General features: G+C 48.3%; 10 protein-coding genes and 1 non-coding gene across 11 annotated transcripts; 5 read left to right on the top strand and 6 right to left on the bottom strand.

The window, feature by feature from the left end:
- Positions 1-1,021: 1,021 nt before the first annotated feature.
- Positions 1,022-4,970, top strand: B0J16DRAFT_287880 (uncharacterized protein). The gene is made up of 2 exons (XM_046124144.1): positions 1,022-3,169; positions 3,218-4,970. The coding sequence occupies exons 1-2, from the start codon at positions 1,334-1,336 to the stop codon at positions 4,826-4,828; spliced, it is 3,447 nt and encodes a 1,148-aa protein (XP_045983593.1). The 5' UTR covers positions 1,022-1,333; the 3' UTR covers positions 4,829-4,970.
- Positions 4,971-5,261: 291 nt separating this feature from the next.
- On the bottom strand, positions 5,262-6,613 carry B0J16DRAFT_320729 (uncharacterized protein; the record flags this gene model as incomplete). The annotated part of the gene is made up of 5 exons (XM_046125593.1): positions 5,262-5,558; positions 5,611-5,709; positions 5,802-5,991; positions 6,102-6,148; positions 6,509-6,613. 5 exons carry the CDS (start codon positions 6,611-6,613, stop codon positions 5,262-5,264), a joined length of 738 nt encoding a protein of 245 aa, XP_045983592.1.
- A 920-nt stretch (positions 6,614-7,533) lies between these two features.
- Positions 7,534-8,064, top strand: B0J16DRAFT_343020 (uncharacterized protein). Its single transcript, XM_046127954.1, has 2 exons — positions 7,534-7,665; positions 7,723-8,064. The coding sequence occupies exons 1-2, from the start codon at positions 7,552-7,554 to the stop codon at positions 7,918-7,920; spliced, it is 312 nt and encodes a 103-aa protein (XP_045983591.1). The 5' UTR covers positions 7,534-7,551; the 3' UTR covers positions 7,921-8,064.
- Positions 8,065-8,692: 628 nt separating this feature from the next.
- On the top strand, positions 8,693-12,466 carry B0J16DRAFT_356093 (Thiolase, N-terminal domain-containing protein; the record flags this gene model as incomplete). The annotated part of the gene is made up of 3 exons (XM_046129452.1): positions 8,693-10,404; positions 10,972-11,073; positions 11,191-12,466. 3 exons carry the CDS (start codon positions 8,693-8,695, stop codon positions 12,464-12,466), a joined length of 3,090 nt encoding a protein of 1,029 aa, XP_045983590.1.
- Positions 12,467-12,741: 275 nt separating this feature from the next.
- Positions 12,742-12,813, bottom strand: B0J16DRAFT_t143. The gene has a single exon. It is a non-coding gene; the product is annotated as a tRNA-Arg (tRNA).
- A 241-nt stretch (positions 12,814-13,054) lies between these two features.
- On the top strand, positions 13,055-14,278 carry B0J16DRAFT_343014 (uncharacterized protein). Its single transcript, XM_046127953.1, has one exon. It carries the CDS (start codon positions 13,431-13,433, stop codon positions 14,016-14,018), a length of 588 nt encoding a protein of 195 aa, XP_045983589.1. The 5' UTR covers positions 13,055-13,430; the 3' UTR covers positions 14,019-14,278.
- A 430-nt stretch (positions 14,279-14,708) lies between these two features.
- Positions 14,709-15,757, top strand: B0J16DRAFT_343012 (HotDog domain-containing protein). The gene is made up of 7 exons (XM_046127952.1): positions 14,709-14,858; positions 14,967-15,007; positions 15,081-15,096; positions 15,148-15,213; positions 15,261-15,375; positions 15,421-15,565; positions 15,614-15,757. The coding sequence occupies exons 1-7, from the start codon at positions 14,820-14,822 to the stop codon at positions 15,681-15,683; spliced, it is 492 nt and encodes a 163-aa protein (XP_045983588.1). The 5' UTR covers positions 14,709-14,819; the 3' UTR covers positions 15,684-15,757.
- Positions 15,758-17,043, bottom strand: B0J16DRAFT_343009 (uncharacterized protein). The gene is made up of 3 exons (XM_046127951.1): positions 16,838-17,043; positions 16,218-16,785; positions 15,758-16,164 (listed from the first exon to the last, which is right to left on the bottom strand). Exons 1-3 carry the CDS (start codon positions 17,002-17,004, stop codon positions 15,835-15,837), a joined length of 1,065 nt encoding a protein of 354 aa, XP_045983587.1. The 5' UTR covers positions 17,005-17,043; the 3' UTR covers positions 15,758-15,834.
- A 1,319-nt stretch (positions 17,044-18,362) lies between these two features.
- B0J16DRAFT_385004 (uncharacterized protein) lies at positions 18,363-19,154 on the bottom strand (the record flags this gene model as incomplete). The annotated part of the gene is made up of 1 exon (XM_046131470.1): positions 18,363-19,154. The coding sequence occupies one exon, from the start codon at positions 19,152-19,154 to the stop codon at positions 18,363-18,365; it is 792 nt and encodes a 263-aa protein (XP_045983586.1).
- A 590-nt stretch (positions 19,155-19,744) lies between these two features.
- On the bottom strand, positions 19,745-20,944 carry B0J16DRAFT_343004 (uncharacterized protein). Its single transcript, XM_046127950.1, has 2 exons — positions 20,382-20,944; positions 19,745-20,332 (listed from the first exon to the last, which is right to left on the bottom strand). The coding sequence occupies exons 1-2, from the start codon at positions 20,593-20,595 to the stop codon at positions 19,824-19,826; spliced, it is 723 nt and encodes a 240-aa protein (XP_045983585.1). The 5' UTR covers positions 20,596-20,944; the 3' UTR covers positions 19,745-19,823.
- A 582-nt stretch (positions 20,945-21,526) lies between these two features.
- Positions 21,527-22,501, bottom strand: B0J16DRAFT_145127 (uncharacterized protein). Its single transcript, XM_046121953.1, has 2 exons — positions 21,997-22,501; positions 21,527-21,934 (listed from the first exon to the last, which is right to left on the bottom strand). The coding sequence occupies exons 1-2, from the start codon at positions 22,193-22,195 to the stop codon at positions 21,837-21,839; spliced, it is 297 nt and encodes a 98-aa protein (XP_045983584.1). The 5' UTR covers positions 22,196-22,501; the 3' UTR covers positions 21,527-21,836.
- Between the last annotated feature and the right edge of the window lie 419 nt (positions 22,502-22,920).

The raw sequence follows: 22,920 nt of genomic DNA, 5'->3' as shown, positions 1-22,920 counted from the left end.
GGAGACTAATTTATCTGCTACCCAAAGGCACAGTTCAAACAGCATGTACCTGGATATACGGATACAGTATGAAACGTAAAAATGTCTGAACAAAGAAAAAGAGGAAACTGGACAAATGCACCCCGTGACGGAATATTTTGTTTGTCGCGCCGAACCAGGGGTCCATCCCTCATCCATGTACTACCGGAGATAATAAGAACAAAAGGCGTGACCTATTCTGGGAAAGTAACACGTCATTGAGGAAATATTGTTCTGTATTACAAACAATAATGTCTCTGTTTTGTTTACACGGGACGGAAAAGAAAGAAAAGCAAAGAAAATTAGAAAATTAGAAAATGAGGCTTTCCGCCCAATGCTACGCAACAGGCGACTCGGAATAAGAACCTGACTGACCTTCAGGGGCAATCGTGAACGTGAACTGGGATTAGCCAGCCGGTGGAAAGGGTCCGACGGGCCCGTACCTGGACAGTGGACTGCGCTACTGCTACAGTACGACGCTACTTGGGTTGGTGGCCTGGGGGAGAAAAGATGGGATGGCACTGTAGCAGTGCAGATGTGATCAGGAACGCATATACTGTATATACCTTATATCTATAAGGTATTAATTGCGACTCAATCAAAAATGATCAGACAATCATCAGACGAACCCATCATAAACTTCAAACAAAAAGCAGGGCGTTTGCAGACAAACCCAGGTCCCTGGCTCCTGGACAAACTCGTCACAGCAACCAGTGGAGAGAAGGTTCTCAAGCTAGCTACCCCTGCCCCTACAAAGCCACTAAACATCATCTGCACCTTAGCGCAATCTAGTGTGTTCGCAGCAGGCAGGTGCAAACCCCACTGAAAGACGCACCTTCTCCAGAGGAACGGTAGACGGTACTGTACCTCGCATGTAACCCCTGGAGATATCATTTCTTCTTTACATTAGCCTTGGCTTTAAGCGAACTGTTAAAGAACCAAAGAACTTCAATCTTTCCATTTTGCTCTTCTTTTCTTTCTTCTTTTCGTTGTGCTACTGAAACTGAGACTTACTGACTCGATAATTCTTCGTAAATACGTCGTAAAAACTGTGTCTGTTCGCCCGCCTCATCGTTAGTTCCCGCCGCCATCCGTCCCGTCGTCCACCCGCCAACGCTAGGACCTAAAAACATTGGTTTTCATCCGTACCTGGACCCAGCAGACCAGACCCCTTAGGAGAACAAAGAAAAACGTACTTCTTTGTCTCACTCAGTCTTTGCATTCCTTTCTTTAAAGACATCAACAGCAGCTAGCTCTCCTTCTTCATCACCTACGCTACGACCATTCTGCAGATACCATACCACACATACCCATCATGGAAGATTCCTCTCAGAAGCGCATGAGCGCTATCCCCAGGCTGTCAAAGCTTCCCGTACCTAGACCAACTTCTCAAATTCCAAAGCCCACATCTGCTCTACCGAGACCGACGTCAGTCATCCGTTCTTCCCCTTCAAGGGAGAGTTTGGGTGGTGGTGAGCTACGGAACCCAAGGCTTCGACCGTCCATGTCAAGAGACCAGCTACGAACCAGTCAACCAGATCTTCAACAGCGAGCTCAACGGCTACGACCTACTGCGTCAAGAGACCAACTCGCTGCTCCCAGATCCAGACAAACCTCCCTTATCAACAGACCTCCTCCTAGCAGTCTATCACCAGCAAAGCCCCCTCAACGAATTACTTCTGCGGCGTATCGACCGGTAGACCTAGATGCCGATATTCTTGAGGAGCGATCTACGACACCCGAATGTGATCCTCCAGGCGGAGCTGTCGGGCACTTTGAGGGGAGCATGTTTCCTCGTCAATTGACCCTTACAAGAAGACCCTCGGAGTCTTTTGCTGTCTCACCCCTTTACGATCCACCCAACAATATCTTCAACCCCAACCAATCGAGACCGCGAACCGCTTCGACCGACGAAGACGATAGATCAGACACATTGAGTGCTAGCTCTCGCAAGGCAAGGCCTTCTCTCTCAGAGAGGACCATCGAGACACTAGCTAAGTCCCCTGCGTTAAGGAAGACATCAAACTTCTTTGATCAGGGTGTACCAGGAGCGCGAGCTAGCAGCAGCACGCGCTCAAGAGCAGGTAGTGGTGCTTCTCGGCCAGGCTCTAGCTATGCTTCAGACTGTTCGTTGAGGTTGAGCCGTCCTGGCTCCAGTTCTGGTCAATCCGATCATGGCTTTCCGAACTTGAGAGCTTCAGTAAACGGTTTTGTGCCACTTGCCCCCATCGATGGAACGCCTCGAAAACGGTCGGATACTGTGATAAGAACAACGCCCAACTCGAGAGCGGGAGCATCTAAGCCACCACCCTTTGCCGCCGAGGCGAGAAGCCCAAGTCCCGGCAAGACAACTATTCCTACCCCAAAATCGGGCTCCAAGCCTCTAGCTCTCCGACCTGGAAGCTCAAAGGCTTCTGGTCCGGGGATGCTCAAGAAGCCGTCTCTTCCTGCGCTCAACAAAGCTTCTTTGCATAGCGCCAACCGACGTGGATCTGTAAACTCGACCTCAACTGCTTCCTGGGATGGCACAATTCCCTCAAGCGCCACTTCGTTGACAGGCGAGTCAGCTGAGCCTGGATCACCACCATCGGCTCGCAAGTCCTCAGCCGCTCTACGTGAGCAAATCGCCAAGGCCAAGGCCGCGAAACGAGCGCAAATGAAGCAAGCTGCTGAGCTCTCGCAAACAGCTGAAGGAGAGGAGGCACCAATTATTCCCCATGACACGGGTTTCGATTTTGGCGTCAACCATGACGATCCTTTCAACCTTCGCCAGGGAGAAGACCCCAAGAAGAAGGTCCTTCAGAACCGGGTTAGTGCTGCGAGGACAAGTGGACGGCTTAACATCGCCGCTCTGCACTTGAAGGAGATTCCTATCGAGGTTCTCAAGATGTACGATCTGGAGAGTATCGGTACCTTTGACGGAAGCTGGGCTGAGAGCGTTGACTTGACGCGCCTGGTCGCTGCGGATAATGAGCTTGAGGAGTTGGATGATTTCATCTTTCCCGATAGCGAGCCCTCTTCTTTTGACGAGGCTCAAGCTGCTCAGGGCAATATCTTTGCTGGTTTGGAAACTCTGGATATGCATGGCAATCTTCTCGTCAATGTCCCTCTGGGCTTTCGTCGGTTGACTTGCCTCACATCCCTGAACTTGGTATGTATCCCGCTACACTACTCTGTTTTTCCTGCTAACCGTCATTAGGCTTCGAACCGTCTCACGAATAACAGTCTTGATACTATTTCGCAAATGACCTCTCTTCGCGACTTGAGGCTCGGAAACAACCTCTTTTACGGCCCTCTGAACCCCGCGCTGGCGAGTCTGAGTGAGCTGGAAATTCTCGACGTGCACAATAACAACATTTCCGGGCTGCCTGCCAAGATCGAGAATATGTCACGCCTTCGAATCGTGAACCTCAGCGAGAACAGCTTCGAATCTCTGCCTTTCGACAGTCTTGCTACCCTGCCCATTACTGAGCTTAACGTCAGAAAGAATAAGTTAAAGGGAACCTTGATCGAGGAGCCCATCGGATGCCTGCCTCAATTGCACACGCTGGATGCTTCCGCGAACCAGCTGGAGCGACTGGTACCCTTGGGTGCCGCCATTGACTTGCCGGTTCTGCACTCTCTGTCACTTTCAATGAACAGAATGCAGGGACTGCCTGATATGACTACCTGGTCCAATTTGTTGACACTTTCAGTGGAGGAGAACAGCATCTCGGGAATTCCCAACAGCTTCATGGGTCTCGAGAAGCTTCGCCACGCCGATTTCTCTAGCAACGACATCCGAGTGATTCCTCCTGAGGTCTCCCGCATGGACAACCTCACCATGATCCGACTCAGCGGAAACCCTCTCCGCGACAAGAAGTTCTTGTCCATCACTACGGAAGAGCTCAAGGATGTTCTCGCCAACCGTCTAGAACCTCCTCCTCCGTACCAAGAACCTGCCAGTCAAGGTATTCTCGATGTTTTGAGAGATGCTAAGGATGTTGATGCTAAACCTTACGATGAGGAAGATTGGCAGTCAAATGATAGCTTTGCTACACCTCCCACGAGTCCCAATCGATCGCGTTCGCACACTGTATCGAGTCGTCGTTCCAGATCGCACACTTTGTCCAACCAGTCTTGGCCTGTGAAGCCCGGTGGTATCTTGGACCGATCCCAAACTGAGTCATCGTCACTCCACCCTGTCGTTTGCTCCAAGGTTGCTGCTGAACACACTGTTCGCCAGATCTTCCTCCAGAACAACCTTTTCGCAGTACTGCCAAACTCGCTCAGCTTTTTCGCTGAGACATTGACCGCTCTGTCTTTGTCCCACAACAAGTTGGTAGGCGAGGCATACCTGACCGAGGAGCTGGAGCTATTGGCCTTGAGGGAACTCAACCTGGCATCAAACCATATCACTGGTCTTGGCGCACTCACCAGGTTCCTCCATGCCCCTGGCCTGGAGAAGATCGATGTTACAATGAACCGTATCAACGCCCTCCCAACAGACCTAAAAGAGGCTTTCCCCAATCTCAACGTCTTGCTTGCGAGCAACAACCACATCGTCGAGCTAGAACCCGACATGATCAAGGGCATCAAGACCGTCGATGTGAGCAACAACGATATCTCCCACCTCAACCCCCGCATCGGCCTTCTCGGAGGACCAGGCGGACTCGAGAGATTTGAAGTATCAGGAAACCGATTCAGGGTTCCCCGTTGGAACGTGATTGAGCGTGGTACAGATGCTACGCTAAGATGGTTGCGTGGTCGTGTGCCGGTTGCTGAGATGGGTGCTTGGCAGGGAGACACGGATGAGAATGATGTAGATTGACTCAGTTCGGATTCAGCAGTGGGAAATAGATGGTTGTATGCGTTATGGTGGGCTTCGATTCTTGGTATATATTTTATCTTACTTTAGCTTTATTACGGGAAGTTATATACCATCTTGCTTTCTTGCCAGACAATTCATCTTGTACCTTGACGTGTACGTTGTCTTCTAAGGCTTATGTTGCCAACCCTAAGAGCTGGTCTAAACTATTTCGTCTCTTATGCTTGTAGCGGGCTGACCTTGACATGATACGTATCTGTGTTTACTGTTTGGATAACTTGATGGGTGGTTGGTCAGAGTGTATTGCCCAAGTGGGCGACTATCTCAAGTAACTAAGCCAGACAGGCGGAGAGAGATTGACCGGACCAGACCACATATCCATCCTTCATCGCACCAGGGGGGACCCTAGAAGGTCACGGGGATGCAGCTGTTGTACTCAATAGTCATCCTCGTCATCGTCCTCCCCTTCCTTGTCATCCTCATCATCAGACGTATCCCAGGTACAGTCGTCCGGCATCTGGGTGGTGCGTCCATGATTCGCGACGATAGCGAGAGAGTTCTTTATGTCTACCAGAGTTGCCAGGATCTCAGAGGAAATGGCCACAAACTGCGCATCACGTTGGGAGCGACGGTGCTCAAAGGTCTCGACAGCAGAAGCAGAAGCATTGGCAGCCATGACTACACGGAAAGCAGATAGCGCCCTTTTACCCTTCTTGCGAAGTTCCTTGGTGGTCTGGAAACATGTTAGAGAGATGATTCACGGATAAAAGCTCTGGGTGACTTACGGAATCATCCTTATACTCCTGGACAGATTTCTTGTATACGATGCATGTCTCGATGTGACGAGTGAAAGCCTTCAATACTCGCCCGATTTTGCGATTACTCTGCAAGGAATTAGCCCCGAGTTCTATGAGGGAAAGACAGGAGAGTGATCCTACCGGAATGCATGGCTTATTTGTGAGCCGGCAGCGCTTACACTTGGTGGACCCTTCGGAATAGAATTAGCAATGGGGCTGAAGTCTGGGCAAGGTCGCTTACCCTCATCAGGAGGAATGCAGTAAATATCATCAGCGATATCGTCGCCGTCGTCGACAAACGAGGCTCTGTCGGGATGCCAGGAAATAGCGTACTTGAGGCATTGTACGCAGTCGTGCTTGCGGTCAGGCCTATGGGAGTTAGCAGTGACAAAGCAAGGAGGGAAGGCTGAAGGAGAGAGTATTTGGAAGCACTCGAAGCATCACTGGTAGGATTTAGGTGACAGAACAAAGAAACTCACATCTTGACGGCGCGCGATGTTGAAAACAAACGGGAGGATGGCGCGCACTATTAATAAGTCAGTAAGAAGGTATCTCGGAAGTGTTGACCTTGTCCTTCATCGGGAATGTAGTCAAAAGGGCACATACAGTTGATTGTGTGAAGGTTGAGAGGAATGAAAAGAGAGAGAAAGCAGAGAGATTATAAAGTCGTCCTCTGCTCTTCTAAAGAGCCTAAGGAGACCCACGCGGCCATTAATTCATCATTGCTGCCTTCTTTAGCGGATTCGAGGAGCTATCACCAGATACACTACACTAGAGGTACAGGTAGCCATGAGGCTCCAGGCCGCCTGACGGCCAACTTACAGCTTAAGGACTGAGCCTAATGGATTGAGACAACTTGTAATACATACACCATTGGCTCAAGTACCTGACGGGACGCTTTCAAGACGTTCCATAACTCTGGATCCAATGGATGGATGTGCACAGCTGGGGTATCAAAGTGATGGGACAACGCGATGCTTGACATGACCATTGCAGTTCTTTCTCATTTCTTTGCAGTACTTGGTCTTGACATAACTTTGGTATACTATTAAATGCTTTGATGATGTATATGTTCAATGTTGACGACCTGTTCTGAGTATCATGGCATGGCACATGTCACGTTGTGGTGCTACAATGACATACTTCGTCATGTTCAATTTTATGAGATCAGTGGTTCTTCTCTTAGGCACATCATTACTCCCCCCAGAGCATCATAAGAATACCCTAAGAGACGAAATAATTTGGTCACTTTGTGATAACTTAGATAAGTATTTAGGCTACTTTATTATAGTAGCCTAAGCTTTAGGTAATAGTTTTTCTGCTACTTACCTGCCCCTATCAAGGTGCAATATCTACCATAGGTAACGTCCTCTTGTAGATGTTTTCTTAATCCTCGATTGGCTTGGAGAGTTTACATGATGCTGTAACGTAGAGTTTCTACTCTGGTTGACTGGCCCGCCAGATATACTTCACACGACACAAATCACATCGCAGAGTTTCTTGTAAACCACCATTTACTGGCTTCATCTTGAACTCTATTGAAGAGGGGTGAAGTTGCCTGTCGAGCGCATTTAAAGAAGGCACACCCGTCCACCAGGAGGCGAGTGTTGTCTGCGGAAGGAAGGCATCAACTTCTCAAGCACGACCCAAAGCATAACAGAATTGCAACTACACAAACCCAAATCTTTTCTTCAGACATAAAAGCGCATCAATTCACCATCAGTTAGAAGCGTCTTCTTACCATCCTCTCGATATCCGTTCCAATATCCTCAATCACGCTGGACACGATACACAACTACCACAAACGACACGATCACCACTATCGAGAAGAATCACACAAACAATCATCACATACGATTAAAACAACCACTCGAAGTATCTACGATGCCACCGTTCTACAACCATCCCTTCGTCGAGGGCCTAAGCCTCATGCCCCGCGACATATCAGCAAACGACAATCCCCTCAAGTCCGTCAACCCCAGTCCCGACACAACCCTCAAGATCGTCACATCAGTTTGGGTCGTCGGCTGGCTTGTCTTCGGCCTGATAAGCGTTATTAGTCTCAACTCTCGCGGCCAAGCAGGATATTGGATACCGGACTGGTACTTGGACACTGATGGAAAGAAACGGGCGAAGCTGAGTGTCGCGACATGGTGGGTGTGTGTTTTACTCTTTTGGCCCATTATCTGGATTATTTATCTGGTTGGGATCACATGGAGAGCTATCAAAAGGGGATGGAACAAGTGGAAGGAGAACAAGACTAAGAGATTGGCGGAGGATAGTTCAGAGGAGGTTTGAGAGGATCATGAACAGGTTATGGTGTTTGGGAGTTGGGATATGTTATTTTGTTGTATGTTTTGGGTATAGGCTTGATGCATTCGTTTCAATATCAAGCAGTCACTTTTGTTGCTCTAATGAGTACTTGGATATCCATTACCTTGGATCTATCTTGTGATACCAAACAATTGTGGATGCAGTTCATGTTGTCCTCACCGAACCTACACCTTAAATTAGCGCCCTTTCACCTTGATCCCCCCAAAGTTTAGCGCATTCCAACCCAGAAACAAGCCTTGTCAAACCCTGTCTTTGGTAAAGACCCAGCCACGGACGGAAAAACCCTTGTTCCTAGACAACCGTCGTCTAGCTTAGCTCCCTGTTTCTCTTCACTCGAAAGACAGTCGTCACAAGCTTTCAATTTTCCCTTGACCCCCCCTCTATCGTATTGTGTGTCTTTGCATTGTGTCCCTATATATGGAAAATCAAAGTTGATTGGTTTTTTCCTTTTGTTCGTCATCATAACAATTGTTTTGCTTTTTTTTGTGGATACCTAACAACAAGTCCTGCGGCGGGTGCGTGCGTTTGTTTGAACCTCGACTGCATCATTGGAAACTCAAATCTTCCTGCGAGATAAGACGCGTATAGAAAAACAAGCATATGAACACGGTGGAGGGATTCAATCATAACAAACATACTCCGCCAATAGCGGTCTTCTAGCCGCCTCGGTCGGAAGTACGTCTGTTGTTGACGCGACTTGACCTTTTTCACCATCACAGTCCCGAATTGCTTCACGATGGGTTCTCCTGCCGATTCTTCACAGCCTAAGAGGCCGCTGGAGGGGGATACTATCTTTGTCAAGCATCCTCGTGTCGATCCTCCGACTCAGCCTGCGACTCCTCAAGAGATTGGCCCCCAAGACCCGGTGCAGGAGACACTACCTTCGACCGAGATTCCGAACTCGCCTATCGATCCAAACGAATCATTCAGTACTCAAGTCAACGAAGAACGACCACAACTCACAGTCATTCCCTCGTCTCTCACACCTCCTCCTTCTACCCAGGTTAACAACAGTCAACATGCAAGCCAACCTGGCCCCGCCAAACGAAAGTTCTCTGCTTCTCAGCAGTCGACGTTGTGCTCTCCGCCGGCTACTATCCGCAACATCATACGCGACCGCTCCAAAACATCAGACTTTCTCGCACCCGCCCCGGACCAGGTTCTTGAGGCATCCGCAGATGAACTCCGTGTCATGGTCCAGAGTGCTCTCGCAGAACAGCAAAAGCTCAAGACGGAAGCTGCCCACTTCAAGCTGCAGTACAACCTTATGGCTCTTCAGGCCGACGACGACTCCAAGCGCGCCGCTGTGGAACACGAGATGATGCGTCGCGAGGTAGACGCGCTGCGAAATGCAGAGCACACACGACAGGCAAAGAAGGAACTCGAATCGGCGTCCGAATCACTGCAGACAAAGTATCTGCAGATGAAGTCATGGTATGAAGGCTCGCTACAGGAAAAGGAAGTTCTCCAGCGTCGCTTAAAGACTGCTAAGAAGGTCATCAAGCAGAGGGAGGATGAGTACAACTCACTTGCGGAGGAGCGGGACATGTTGTTGAACAGGATTCGGGAGAACAGAGAGCATATGCAGATGCTCTGCAGTCCAGGAGGTATATTTCACGCCCTAGCACCCAAACAACGAGGGGTTGTTGTTCCGAGCTCACAGGGACAGCGTGGCTCTCAGCAGCAGGCATACAAAACACAGGTACGCGATAGGCAGGGCGAGCACGGTCATGGTCTGTCGGCTCTGTTGCAGGCTATGAGCCAGGATAACAACAGCGCGCCTTCAACACCACTGCATCCTCACCGTCCCACGCCACGAAATGTCGGAAAGCATAGCCGGAATTCTCAGTCTATGTCTTCTCTACCTACGACACCAAACAATCGACCCACGGGAACGCATGTTGGACTTTTACCATCTGTCAACTTGGTACCGCAAACGGAGCCTCAACGATATACGCAGCGACAGTTCATTCCTACCACGCCGAAGTCAGAGCGTCATCGACGTAGGAGTCGGGAGAGCACTATTTCGGTAGACGATAACGAAGAGCTCGCTAGACAGGCACTCGAGTCTGTTGCCGCAGCTCAGTCATTTACATCACAGGCGTCACATTCACGGAACCGCAACAGTCAAGGGGAGGTTCATGATAGTCAGGCTAGTCAGGCAGCTGCACAGATGCTACGACGAGACCCACGACAGAGTTTCGAGGTAGCCGAGGCTCGCAGGGCTACAAACACACCAGGTGCAATGGAGAAGTCAGTTCGCATGCAGGAGAAGCTATTGTCCCATCGCAACGGAGACGCAGACGGGGATAAGCGCAAGTTTAGCGGTTACTATGCCTCAAGTGAGGAGACACGACGGGACCAGGAAAGTCCGGCGAAGAAGTCGAGAGTGGTTGAGCCTTTGACTGATAGTCAGAAGAGGCTGGGGCTGGGAATTCAGTACAGAGAGTAGCATGCATGGCAGATTGCAATGTGGAGTTTAGGGCGAGTGGTTGAGTTGACACGATATTCACGACGGCATACGGTACTGGGGCGTTTGTTGATTTGTAGCACATCATGTTGGTTTTATAGGATTGTCAGAGTCATAGCCAATGTATGAGGAAAGATTGTTAGCAATGATATGCAGTATAAGAATGTGATTGTTGGGTGAATCTGGGGTAGCAGAGGCTTAAGATCCAAGCTCAGGGGAGCAGACCAATTATCAGTTCCAGAGTAGCAACACGACTGCATAAATGGGACTTTCATAGTCGAGCGTTAGTTGACTGTTCTGCTTGAGGTGGATGGATGTTTTGGTGATCCGGCAGGTGGGTAACAGAATAATTATCCTCTAAGACTTAGGTTACTATAATAAGTAACCTAAATGCTAGTCTAAGCTAACATAAAGTAACCAAGTTATTTCGTCTCTTATGCTATCGGGGGCCAATTCTTCTGACACCATGAGGTCTGCTTCAAGGTGGATGGGTGTCTTGGAGATCCCGGCTCTTACCCGACAAGCAAACTGCGCTACTCCAACAGCCGACATCTAAAGCCGATCGGGTCGAGGGTCCACTATTCGGCGGTACTCCACGGGGGTCTTCCGGCTTTCGGCTGGGGAAAAGGCAATTGGGAAGTCATTAAGTAGGGGATATTTACTTACCCGGACTTTTATCAACATCCTCATTCCATCTCAAATCTTTATCCATTCTCTTTCTTATCAATTGGTGTTCATCCCAGGTCTTTAATACTATATTCAAGCTTGTCTTACCCCAGATTCACAATGTCGGCCCGCCTCCACAAAGGGTTGTCGAGCGTTCTCGCCAAATCCCCCTCTGATACTGTCATCCTCTCATCTGTCCGTACACCTATCTGTCGCTCTTATAAGGGTCAATTGAAGGATGCATACCCTGAGGAACTTCTCGCCAGCGTTCTCAAGGCTACGCTAAAGGCGCATCCTGAAGCTCCTGTCGACGATGTAGCCGTTGGTGTCGTGCTTTCTGAGCTCGGCGGCTCGAAAGCTGCCCGCATGGCGCTCAACCATGTCGGTTTCAAGAACACCACAAGCTTGTACACTGTGAACCGCGCCTGCTCAAGTTCTCTACAGGCTATCGCTGCTGTGTCGGCGCAGATTCAGACTGGCATGATTGACACAGGTATTGCGGCGGGTATGGAGAGCATGACGAGGAATTACGGATCCAGAGCTATTCCTGTGGATGTCTGGCCGGAACTGAAGGAGTCGGAAAACAGACATGCGCGCGATTGCATTATGCCTATGGGTTTGACATCGGAGAATGTTGCGTCACGATATAATGTGTCGAGAGCGGACCAGGATGCTATGGCCGTTGAGTCTCACCGACGTGCCGCTCGTGCTCGAAGTGAAGGACGTTTTGCGCAGGAGATTGTTCCCGTTGAGACGCGCTTCCAGGAGGTTGATAAGCAGGGTAACAAGGTCGGCGAGGAGAAGCGCATTACTGTCACTGCGGATGATGGTATCCGCGAGAACGTCACCATCGAGGCTCTTCAGAAGCTCAAGCCTGCTTTTAAAGCAGATGGAACTTCCACAGCTGGAAACTCAAGTCAAGTCTCCGACGGTGCTGCCGCAACACTCCTCATGCGCCGAAGCACCGCTACCGCTCTTGGTCTGCAGGATCAGATCATTGGCAAATTCGTTTCCGCCGTGACGGTAGGCTGCGATCCTGACGAGATGGGTATCGGTCCCGCTCTCGCGATCCCCAAGCTCCTTGACCAAGTCGGTCTTACGACAGAAGATGTTTCACGATGGGAGATTAACGAGGCGTTTGCCAGTCAAGCGCTGCACTGCGTGAGGGAGCTTGGTCTTGAGGATGCGTGGACGAAGGAGAAGGTTAACCCTGATGGTGGAGCTATTGCGCTGGGACATCCTCTTGGTGCTACTGGTGCGAGAATGACGAGTACGCTTTTGCATGGGTTGAAGAGGGATGGTGGTGAGGTTGGTGTTGTGAGCATGTGTGTTGGTACGGGGATGGGTATGGCTGGACTGTTTGTCCGGGAGTAGATGATAGAGATTGGTGAAAATAGTTAGAAGTTTTATATAATACAATGGTAAAGATTGTTTGTCTCATCTATGCAGTCAGATCGTATAAGTGACTCGGCTTCAAGATGAGGTGGAAGTCGATGAAGCCAGATCAGATATCTTCATTCTCAGATTGAATCTCAGGTATGACATCTACTCTTGAAAGTCCCATCAGTGACTTCCACCAAGAAGAATATATCAAAGGACATCAGAGGCGACAAAAAGAAGATCTCATTTTGCAGGATTAGCAAAAAGAATGATCACGCTGGGGATCGAACCCAGAATCTTCTGATTCGTAGTCAGACGCCTTGCCATTGGGCCACGCGACCTCGTCTTGTTATTGATTTCTTTTCAGAAAATGGAGTATACGGACCCCTGTCTGTTTGTTTTCCCCTCCTGTCAAACCCGGGGGAACGAAAAAGGGGACCTGCGTTTGACAGTGTCGATCAAAAGCCTAAACCAGATGCATTAACCTTTGATCAAAGCGCAACTTTAATAGCGCAGACCGTTGAGGAATCCTGAATCCTTTATATAAGTGATCAAGATATGCAATGTCTTTCCCTTTTCTTCCTTCGAGAAGAGAAAAAGGGGCGCGGTGGAAAGAATGCACGTGAGAATAAAATGAATTATTGGTCTGGATGCCACGCCACATAATGTAACCCCTGGAACTAAGAAGCTTCTTCTCCCCGCCGCGTAGGTATTTATCTTTCTTTTCTCTCCCTTGAGTTACCAACGGCTGGGTTCGAGCCTGGCTTTTTTGAAGTTATTTTAATGGGACGCATATAACCTTGATTTTCACTCTTTTGCTCCTGCCTATCCTTCATGCTACCATTTACTCGCGACCGGGACTGAAACAATCCCTTGCTCTTACCTTATACCTGACGTCAAATCGCCCTGTACAACGCAAAACAACTTCCACTCTTTATTTACATCCACCTCACACAAAATGGCTTCACCAGTTTTACGTCTCTTTCTCGGCACGTTAGTAGCCATATGCTTCATAGCAATCTTCACACCCACGGAAAAAGTCTCCTCGGTCGCAAACTCATTCAGAACGCCTCAAGCGTTGAAGAATCTCGACGTTGTCATTTCGCAATTGGAGAAGAACCCCGTCCTCATGCGCGCCGCCGTGACGAACCACAACGACCACCCCGTTACCATCCTCAACTACGGATCACCGCTGGATGCGCTAGCTATTCAGATGGGCACGCTGTACATTACTTCCAAAGACGAGACCACTCCTCTGGAAGTTCTGCAGATTGAGGCTTCGAGACTATGGCCACCTCTTGAGGACGCTTTGATTGAGATTGGAGCTGGGCAGACTGTTTCTTGGGAATCTACACTGCAGGAACCTGTTGTTCCCATGGATAATGTGTTTGAGCGTGGGACGGTTCAATTGAAGGGGAATTGGTTGGCTGTGTGGCCACAGGAGAAGGCGGGTATTGATCCCAGCGAACTGGAGGAGGGAGCGCTCATCAACGGGACTCTAACGGGCCCTTACAAGTCGAACGTTCTTGAGATTGAGCTCAAGTAATCACATCTTTGCTTTGCAGGCGTCTAGGGTACGATTCATGTTCTTTTTTTCCAAGCTGTACAGTACAACTCCGCATAGATGGGCATAATTGGTAGCGAATTGTTGAAGGGAGATAGAGCGGTCAAAAAGATTTGGGGTAGATACAATCCAACAGTATTGCATGCATTCCAGCTCTCTCCCTGCTTTTGATCAGCCAGCCACGAATGTTACCCTGCAGCTAACAGGGGAAACAACAAATTTAATGGAACCTACTATCAAAACAATAGTTAAACAAACAATTGAGAATCTAGCTCATATGATATTTATCTATTGAACTCTAATGTTCAAGATGTCATGGCTTGTAGTGATACCTTGTCTTGTCAACGGTTGAGCAGCCATGCATAGGTATGTTTGGTGAGACATTCTAAGCTTCGTGAGAGGCTAGTTTGCTGAGCCGTGGACGGATCCCCCACAAGGTCTACCACATTTCTTCAATGACAATTTAAGTTACTTGGAATTGAGTGGTCTGTGTCGTTTAACCATCCATTGTTTAATCCAAGTATGTTATGCTCATCCATGGCTCTCTGTACTTGCGCATTCTCTCTTATCATAAAAATCTGATTACGTCAGTTTCAAAGTGGGGCCGGACGGGTTCGCGGGGAGGTCAATCGTTACCCCGGATCTCGGTTAAGGAAGCTTCACCTCCGAATCGATATCTCGAGTCGCGTATCTTTGACTTCTTTCTTACTACATAGGTTAAACTTATCTTGTTTGAGTTGACGGTCGCATCATACTACACGCGCTCTCATACGACTTATCACGATGGCTAAGAAGCTCAATCCTACGCAATTCACCAAAGCGGTTCGTCTCTCAGTCGCATCTTAAGTCGCATTACCCCAAGAGTCCGATTGCAGTTAGAAGGGCTTTGAGTGAGATGGGATAACTGGCTAACAAACATTAATATTATAGGTCATGCGCTCTTTCATGAAGGACTCTGGTCTTGAGCCAACGTACGTCTCCTAACTTCACCCATGACATGGACGAGCCAAAAGGACCCATTACTGATCTCAACGTTCACTTAAGACTTCTTGGAAAGCATGTAAGTCGAGCAATGATCAACTATTCATCATAAGTACTAATAAAACCACAGTTCCGTGTCCTCAATGCCGTAGAAGGCAAAGTCGAATTCGAGCTCGACATCCAAAAGAGCCACACCGTTCGTCCTCACCCTCCCCCCGCAGCATCACTACTAACCACACGAAGAACCGTCTCCAAACTCTCCACGGCGGAACCCTCGCCAGTCTTGTTGATCTCGGCGGTTCCCTCGCCGTCGCTTCAACAGGCCGCTTCGCCACCGGTGTCTCAACCGATCTAAACGGTACGCATCTTGTTCTTGACAACATAGCACTTACTAACTTGATAGTGACCTATCTGAGCCCTGGAGGCCGCCCGGGCGATGTTCTAAAGGGAGTTGCTACGCTGGATAAGATTGGAAAGACGCTTGCTTTCACACAGGTTACTTTTACGAATAGCAAGGGGCAGCTTGCTGCGAGAGGAAGTCATACAAAGTAAGTTATTTTACGTCAAGAGGGACGAAATGCTGACCGGGTACCTAGATATGTGACTGGAACTATGGGTGAGGCTGGTCCCTATGTTGCTCCCCCTGAGTTCTCGGATGTCGATTGAGTTTGAGATGTGATATAGAGATGTATAGATTCGCTAAAACAATGGTCTAAACTACATAAAGAAATATAGAGGTATCACAACGCTAAACACTTACAAAGCCATTCCTTCATTCCCATCATCATATCCGTGACATCATTAGGTCTCGCATCCTTCAAACCTGCTTCTCAGAGTAATGTTCAACTGGGGCACGCACCGCGGAGATAGTGTACGCAGGACCCGAGGCATTCACAGTTGGCAAACTCTCCTCCTGCTTCATCCAGACCCCGTCCTGCTTCTTACGCCCCATAAGGTAGACCAGAACAAGAGTGATGAATTGAGGCCAGATGTTGAAAAGCGCTTCGAAAATGTAGTAGAAGGGTAGATACTCCATGGGTCTGTCCTTTCTTGGGCTTTCAAGATTGTTCCAGGCCGCGAATGAAGCCATGGCGAAGCTTGTGTGAAGAAGCCAGACAACTGATGCGGCGATGAGCATATTCGAGACCTGGGGTGATGTTAGTACTGCTGCGCTTCGAGGATGCCAGAGAATAGACTTACCCAGGTGAGGTTCCTGTCGGACGATATATGGCCATATGTCTTAGTGTCATTACGCATACCCATATCCGGCTTTGCACGTCTCCTGACCAAAACCGCCTTGACAACAGTACCAAGAGAGATAACAAAGACAAGAACCTTGAACGCAAAGCTGACCTGCGTAACCCTCGCCATAATAATAAAAGGATCATCGTCAATGCCAAAGTACATCGAAACAAGAAAGCGAATGTTGAGACCCAAACTCGCCAAGGCCAGGGCGAGTAACACCAAAGCTGCACCGTAAGAAGCGAAGCGAAGGTTCTTGTCAAAGTAAGGTTTCGAATGTGGAATAGGCGCGTGGTGCACCATGAGAATACCGGTACATAGACGAAGGAGGATAATCATGATGAGGATATCGGTAATCATCTCAAAAAATTGCCAGACTATGGCGCTGATTGGCCTAGCATAGCCTAGAGCGATTAAGACATTAATGGGAACGTTGTCGTAGTTATCGATTGGTTGGCCATCGTGTAGGATCATGATGCTGTACGCGGCGTTGAAGGCGGAGTTGGCGGCGGCGAATAGGGCGTATCTAGCTGTGTTAGACAAGTTTCTATGGTAGTTTAGAGGAAAGTCAGACTTACAATGAGAATGTTACGAGAGCGTATTTGAGATATGTAAATGCTGTTCTGGCGGGGTCTTTGTCACGACGGACTGTGCAAAAGGTGCTGCAGAAGATCATGAGGGCGGGAATGAAGCAGCCGAAGACCATTGCCGCGTGGGCGATGGCGAAGCTTTCAAGAGACTCCATTGTATTGGTTTGTGTTCAGTGTAAGAAGGCTGTTGTTGTATGTTGGACGGTGAACGAGATCTGAGAAGATGGAAGCCAAGCACCAGCCTTTTAACTCAGTGATCTCCATCGTGTCTTTCCTATTCCATCACGAGTGAACAATCTCGAGACTCTTTACGGCGTAGCAATTAACAACGAGACTTACAGCCAAGAGGTGATGCTGAAGGTTGGACCAATAAACAGCCCTGGTCAAGTAAGGGTGCAGTCGGCACTGCCCCTTGGGGCGCAAAGTCGATGTCTTTATTGGCTAAGGACCTTGGTTTTAGCTACGTATACGGGTTTTCGCATGGGAATTGATTCATGTTTGTAATTTGTTGTAATTTGTATGCAGAGGGTTGTCGGTATTGTCAGGTGGGTAACAGAAGAATTGATCCCTAAGGCTTAGGTTGCTATAATAAAGTAGCCTAAATGCTTATCTAAACTAGCATAAAGTGACTGAATTATTTCGTCTCTTATGCTTTTGGGGGGCCAATTCTTCTGACACCCTGAGGATTGTGTTGTTACTTGTAAAACTTGAACAGTCAAGATGGGCGTCATGCTTAGTTCTATACCTTACTCATTTCTAGCGCTATTTTGCCAGAAAGAACGAAAGAACAGATGCTTACGAGCTTTTTCTTTGGCACCTCTATGCTATCTGAATACTTGTCTGTAGTAAGGCAGACCGACTCCAAGTTACCAGACTTACTCCCATGTTCCAACTCAGCCCAAATAGCGGGGCGATTTATCGTATCCATGCCTAAGTTTCCTACCTTAATTTCATGCTTAAAAGGGTAATAGCCGGTACAGCTGCCCTGTTAACCATCTGGCACCCTCGTCCCGTGACTGTAACAATGGGACGATGTCTTAGGCCAGGATCTTTGTTCTACTGTAATTGTTCTTGGGATATCGGCTATGCTTCAAGTGTATCCTGATTCTAGAAGCTTGATCAGACCCACTACCAGAGGTCGAAGCTGGTTTAAATACCTACGCCGCAACTGTGCAGTTGATGAGTTGTAAGTGAAGAGGCCTCCACGTTGAGGCTCTGTTACTCATCTACTCGTAGAGAGTATAGACGAATAGCGAAGATGGAATTGTCAGTGCAGACATCAGCAACCATGCTAGAGCTATTCTCTCTTCCCCTAATCAAAAATCCATAACCAAGACGACCATACCTCAACGCCCCAGGTAACAGAAATGTTGTCTTCCAAGACTTCGGCTACCAAAAAAGAGGAAGTCTAAGTGCTAACCTAAGACGGCATAAAGTAATCGAGTTATTCGTCTTGGATTCTTGACAGCCAACTCTCACGCTCAGCCTCAACAAATGAATCAACATCTCACAATTAACTATCAATCTTAGCATACAAAAACCTCGGCAACCGATCCGCCTCAGGAAAAAGCTTTCTCGTCCCAAACTTCAACCAACAATTCGCCCCATGCTGCCTCATAGCCGTCGACATATCCTGCGCAAACGCAATACTATCACAAGCCTTGACATCCGTATCATCCTTGTGATACTCCGTGTACTTAGCGCACGCGTGCATACAGTCCCAAGCAGTATATGCTATTATAGGCGCAATGTCGTTTTGGGGACCGGGAAAGTCAAAGCCGCATGTGTAGCTGAAGACGTAGCCGTTGAGAGTCGTGTGGGAACCTTGGCCGTTCTTGGATGAGCAGGCGGAGGGGAGGGTTAGGTTTGCTACCTGATCGGGAGCGGTTGGTTCGTAGAAGTCGGTGGTTGTGTCTTCGATGGTGCTTGTTTCGGTGGTTGTGCTGGCCGTGGAGGTTGGGGTTGGGTAGGATGAGGCTTCTGCGACTGGCGATAGGACGGATCCGCTGGAGCTGGAGCTGGATGACGGTAAGTGCTTGTTCTGCGATGCGTAAGTGAAGAGATCGTACCTTTTACATGAAGCCAGAGCTGCTCCTAGACCTCCTCCTACACCCGCCCCGACGATCACAGCTGTGATGACCGCGACGAGGGTACACAAACTCCATATACTCAGTCCAAAAGGCCCCTTCCTCACTTCAACGACCTGAGTATAATTCGTGACGGGCTCTTTAGGATGATAGACCTCCGGCGCATGCGCAGCGCTATCCGTAAACACCTCCATACCATCATGTCGACGTACTTCCATTGTCACAACCAGATTGCCACCACAGCAGAGTTGAAAAGTCGTTAAGGAGAGAAACAGTTGAGCAAAGTCCGACTCAGATAAAATGGGCGGGCTGAGAGGTTATAGACAACATGGTGAAACAACCGGCAGCTATAGCTTCAGCTTGGACGGTTCACGTACCAATAGTAAATCACGATGTCACCGCTCGGTTGCATCACTAGTCAAATGAAAGTGGCATCCAAGCTTTTGAAGGATTTGGGTTTTGGTAGTATTTGATCCATGCTTTCTTCTGGGGGTTAATTAATGAGACCATTTGTTTGGACGGAGATCCACTAGAGATAGATTTGCCGATAAAGTCTGTATGTTTCTATTCTATTGAAGAGTCACAGTGACAGTTGAAACCATCCTTGATTTGTGGGTTAAGCTTCTCATCTGGCAACTCGTCTGTTTGAACGTTGAGGCTAAGCGACAAGGCTTAGCCCATCATTCCAAATGTGGAAATTACCGACGTAAATCATCCAATCATATTAAAGCCAAGTGAAACCTCGGTGAAAAGATCTAAGACCGGTCCCGAGACCGACTCTATTTTTTATTTCCGAGGACAATAAGACGCAGGTAGTAAAGGTTCTATGGGTATATTGTCAGCTAAATTAAAATAATATATACAAAGTATTCATAAATAGCCACCCTCTATGGCAACTCAACTGGGTTTCCACCTGCGCTTAACTCCGCTGGCTTCATTGGTTGATAGTGGCCATGCCCAGCATTCGTATTGTCTGCTCCATGCTTGACCATATACTCCTCAGGAACGGCCTCAGGCTTCGAAGCTCTCTTCTTTCTCCTCCAGAGCCAAAAGCCTACTCCAAGTCCGAGAAGCACGACTCCTGCTCCGATACCCACGCCAAGACCGATAGGTAGAGCGTTGCTGCTGCTGCTTGAACCGCTGTCTGAAGATGTGGTTTCGGCGGCAGCTGTGTTTGTTTGTGTGCCTGTAGTCTGAGTCGTCGAAGTCGTTCCGGTAGTAGCGTCGCTGATAGTCGAAGTCTTCTCGTCCACCATTGACGCGTCTGTGGGAATAGTCGTTACGACCTTGACAGGATCCAATGTGAAAACTTGTGTTGAATTATTACAGTCGCAGCCGCCGTAGCCATAGCAGCAGTATTTTCCTGTTCCGCATGCCACAACTCCATTTCCAGTGTCTTGAGATGTCAGTATACAGAGTGAAGTCTTGACCACGAACAAACACACCATCACATTGGTGCAGACATGTTGGATCATCCCAATTATCGTCCGTACATCCGTTGATGAAATACTTTGATAGCGCATCCTTATTAGACGTAACGCACAGTCCGTTGCTCGCGCAAGAGTCACCACGAGCGCAGCAAGACTTTAGATCGCCATCTGGGTCGCAGGCGAAGAGGTCGAGGTCCTGATTTCTGTCTCGTCCGTAGCAACTCGTCATGATGAATAATACGGCGAAAAATAAATGAAGGAAAGAAAGAAAGGGAAACAGAGTGCCTCAGGGGAGACCCGTGTTTCTATCTATGTGAGAACAGTTCCGGCGGAGTAGCATCTCTTCGCGAGAGTAAGCACCAGCGACACAACCCCTGTATTCTGTTACCGCTGCGCCGCTCTGTCCAGCATTGAGACGATAATCAGGACCAATAAAAAGATATACCGTACGATTATTGAGCTGGGAATAGGAAGGCTAGTGCTTCAACGTTGCAGGGGTTGAACATGGATGAGGGTTACCCGACGTGGAAGTCTCGGCTTTTTGACGGGTTTTCTAGATAGGGCTACCAGAAGACGCCCTAGATCCGGTCATATTGCCGCTGAGTTTTGACATAGTTTTGAGGCTTTTAATATTACAATAGAGATCTTTGATTGGGAAGACTGTTGTCTGGCTCGCGGGCTATTTTCGGAGTCGCGAAGTTGCATCTGTGGCAGTGACTTTGAAGGATTCAATCCTTGTCAGCATCTTTAATGAGCATGAGCTGAGTGATCATCACAATAACACCTCGCGACATTCCCAGTATCATGAACCACTCCGTACAGGCTTTTCAATCCTTCTGCCTCGCTTATAAAGTCAAGAAGTTTTAAAGCATAGATATCGGAGGCTTAAATACTGTACTTGCGGATACTACGAGCCTGGACGAGCGGCCCGTCTTTTAGCCCCCAAAAATGGTGGATTTAGTGGACATCCAATCCTTTCTTACTGCAGACTCACTTCATCTCCTTAAAAAACAGGGAATTCTCAAACCGTTGTTGATTTGCACTTTTACGCGCTAGCTGCCGCGGATGCTAGGACTGATTGTTCTCCGCCACAAACTTGACAACCGAGTCTATGACGGGGACAAGAAGTTGTTCAGATTAACTATACAATTGATTTAGATCTCACTGACTCTTTTGGTTCATGTCAAATCCTTGCCGTTGAATCCAACGTCTAACCGCACGCACGCGCTCCCGTTACACTTATCTGAGACCAACAGCGCAGACTAAGAAAGCTTAGCATAGACCCCGTGGAGGATTTACAGAGCTAGCAACCTTGTGATTGAGCCGCATGTCACTTCAATATGCATCACAAATGGGTCAAAGCGAAGGAACTGAATTATAAATTTGTTACTGAATAAACAATTACTGTGAACTCAAGTTCTTATCCTAGGGTATTGTGCATAACCTCCATAACTCCTCCAAGGGAATTATTTACTGAGTCTTTTTGTTCGCGACACTCCTTCCCTGCGCAGTGTATCTGACGTAGGCGAAAGCGCCGAGGGCACCGATGGCAAGAATAGCAGCGTTGCCTGTTCACATCATTAATATCCTTCTTCTTACCACAGAATGAGCGGAGATGGGGAATACTTACTTGCTACAAACTTGCCGACACCTCCAGTGACATCCACAAGTCCAGAGACAACATCGGTAATAAGATTGAATATTCCCTGGACAAAGCCCAGAACCGCAGAGAGGATAGAGTGAATGATGGTGTAAAAGGTGTTGAAGACTGAAGCCAGGAGCTCGTAGATTGAGGCGAAGAGGTCGCTGATAGCGCTGGTGACTGCCATTTTGAATGTGTCGTGTGAGTCTCAGATATGTGCGTGAGTGTAGGATTTCATGAATGAGAAATGTGGTTTCTTGGCTCTTTTTATCACCCAACTCAAACTTTCAGCTCAGTCCTTCTTTCCTGAAATCTTGTTCCTGGCCGTGACGTCGTCATGCTGAGGACTCAAATCGCAATCGATGTGCGCGTGACGTCACCCTCGTGAACCACCAGATACCATTTAAAGAAGGTCAAAGATGTGTATTGCGTCTTGATGAGGTAAGGTCGAAATTTGTGTTTCAGCCTTGTTTGTATGGAAGAGTCACGAGTGTTGAAAGGGCATGTGACTTGTTGGTTGATGAAGTGCTTGGTGAGACATTCAGGGCCTCAACGCGCGAAGGGTCTTGCTTTGTCTGGGCATATTGTGAGGTTCTCTTGAGAAGTTTGGGAGATTCTATAAGATAGAACAGATATACTTAGCTGTACGAACAATCGCAACTTCTCTATTCCGTGGGAGGATATCTGTATATACACTACTGTCTAGCAGGCTTCATTCTCAGACTAAGCCATTTTCTTTGACGGGTTTAGCAATCAGACTCTCGTCATACAAACCATAGACAATGGGAAAGCATTCAGGATTAATGGATACCTGCCATAGCTCTGTGACAACGACAAGAGTGGTCTCCGATCTCACTGATCAGATCCGCCCGGGGTCCACAAACCTGACGAGTGACATATCCCCGCGAAACA

The sequence above is a fragment of the Fusarium flagelliforme genome, assembly GCF_020744385.1.
Source record: "Fusarium flagelliforme strain FIESC 12 MPI-CAGE-AA-0113 chromosome Unknown B0J16scaffold_4, whole genome shotgun sequence".
NCBI lineage: Eukaryota > Fungi > Ascomycota > Sordariomycetes > Hypocreales > Nectriaceae > Fusarium > Fusarium flagelliforme.
The sequence above is the reverse complement of the archived record's forward strand: the minus strand, read 5'-3'. Positions and strand labels throughout refer to the sequence as shown.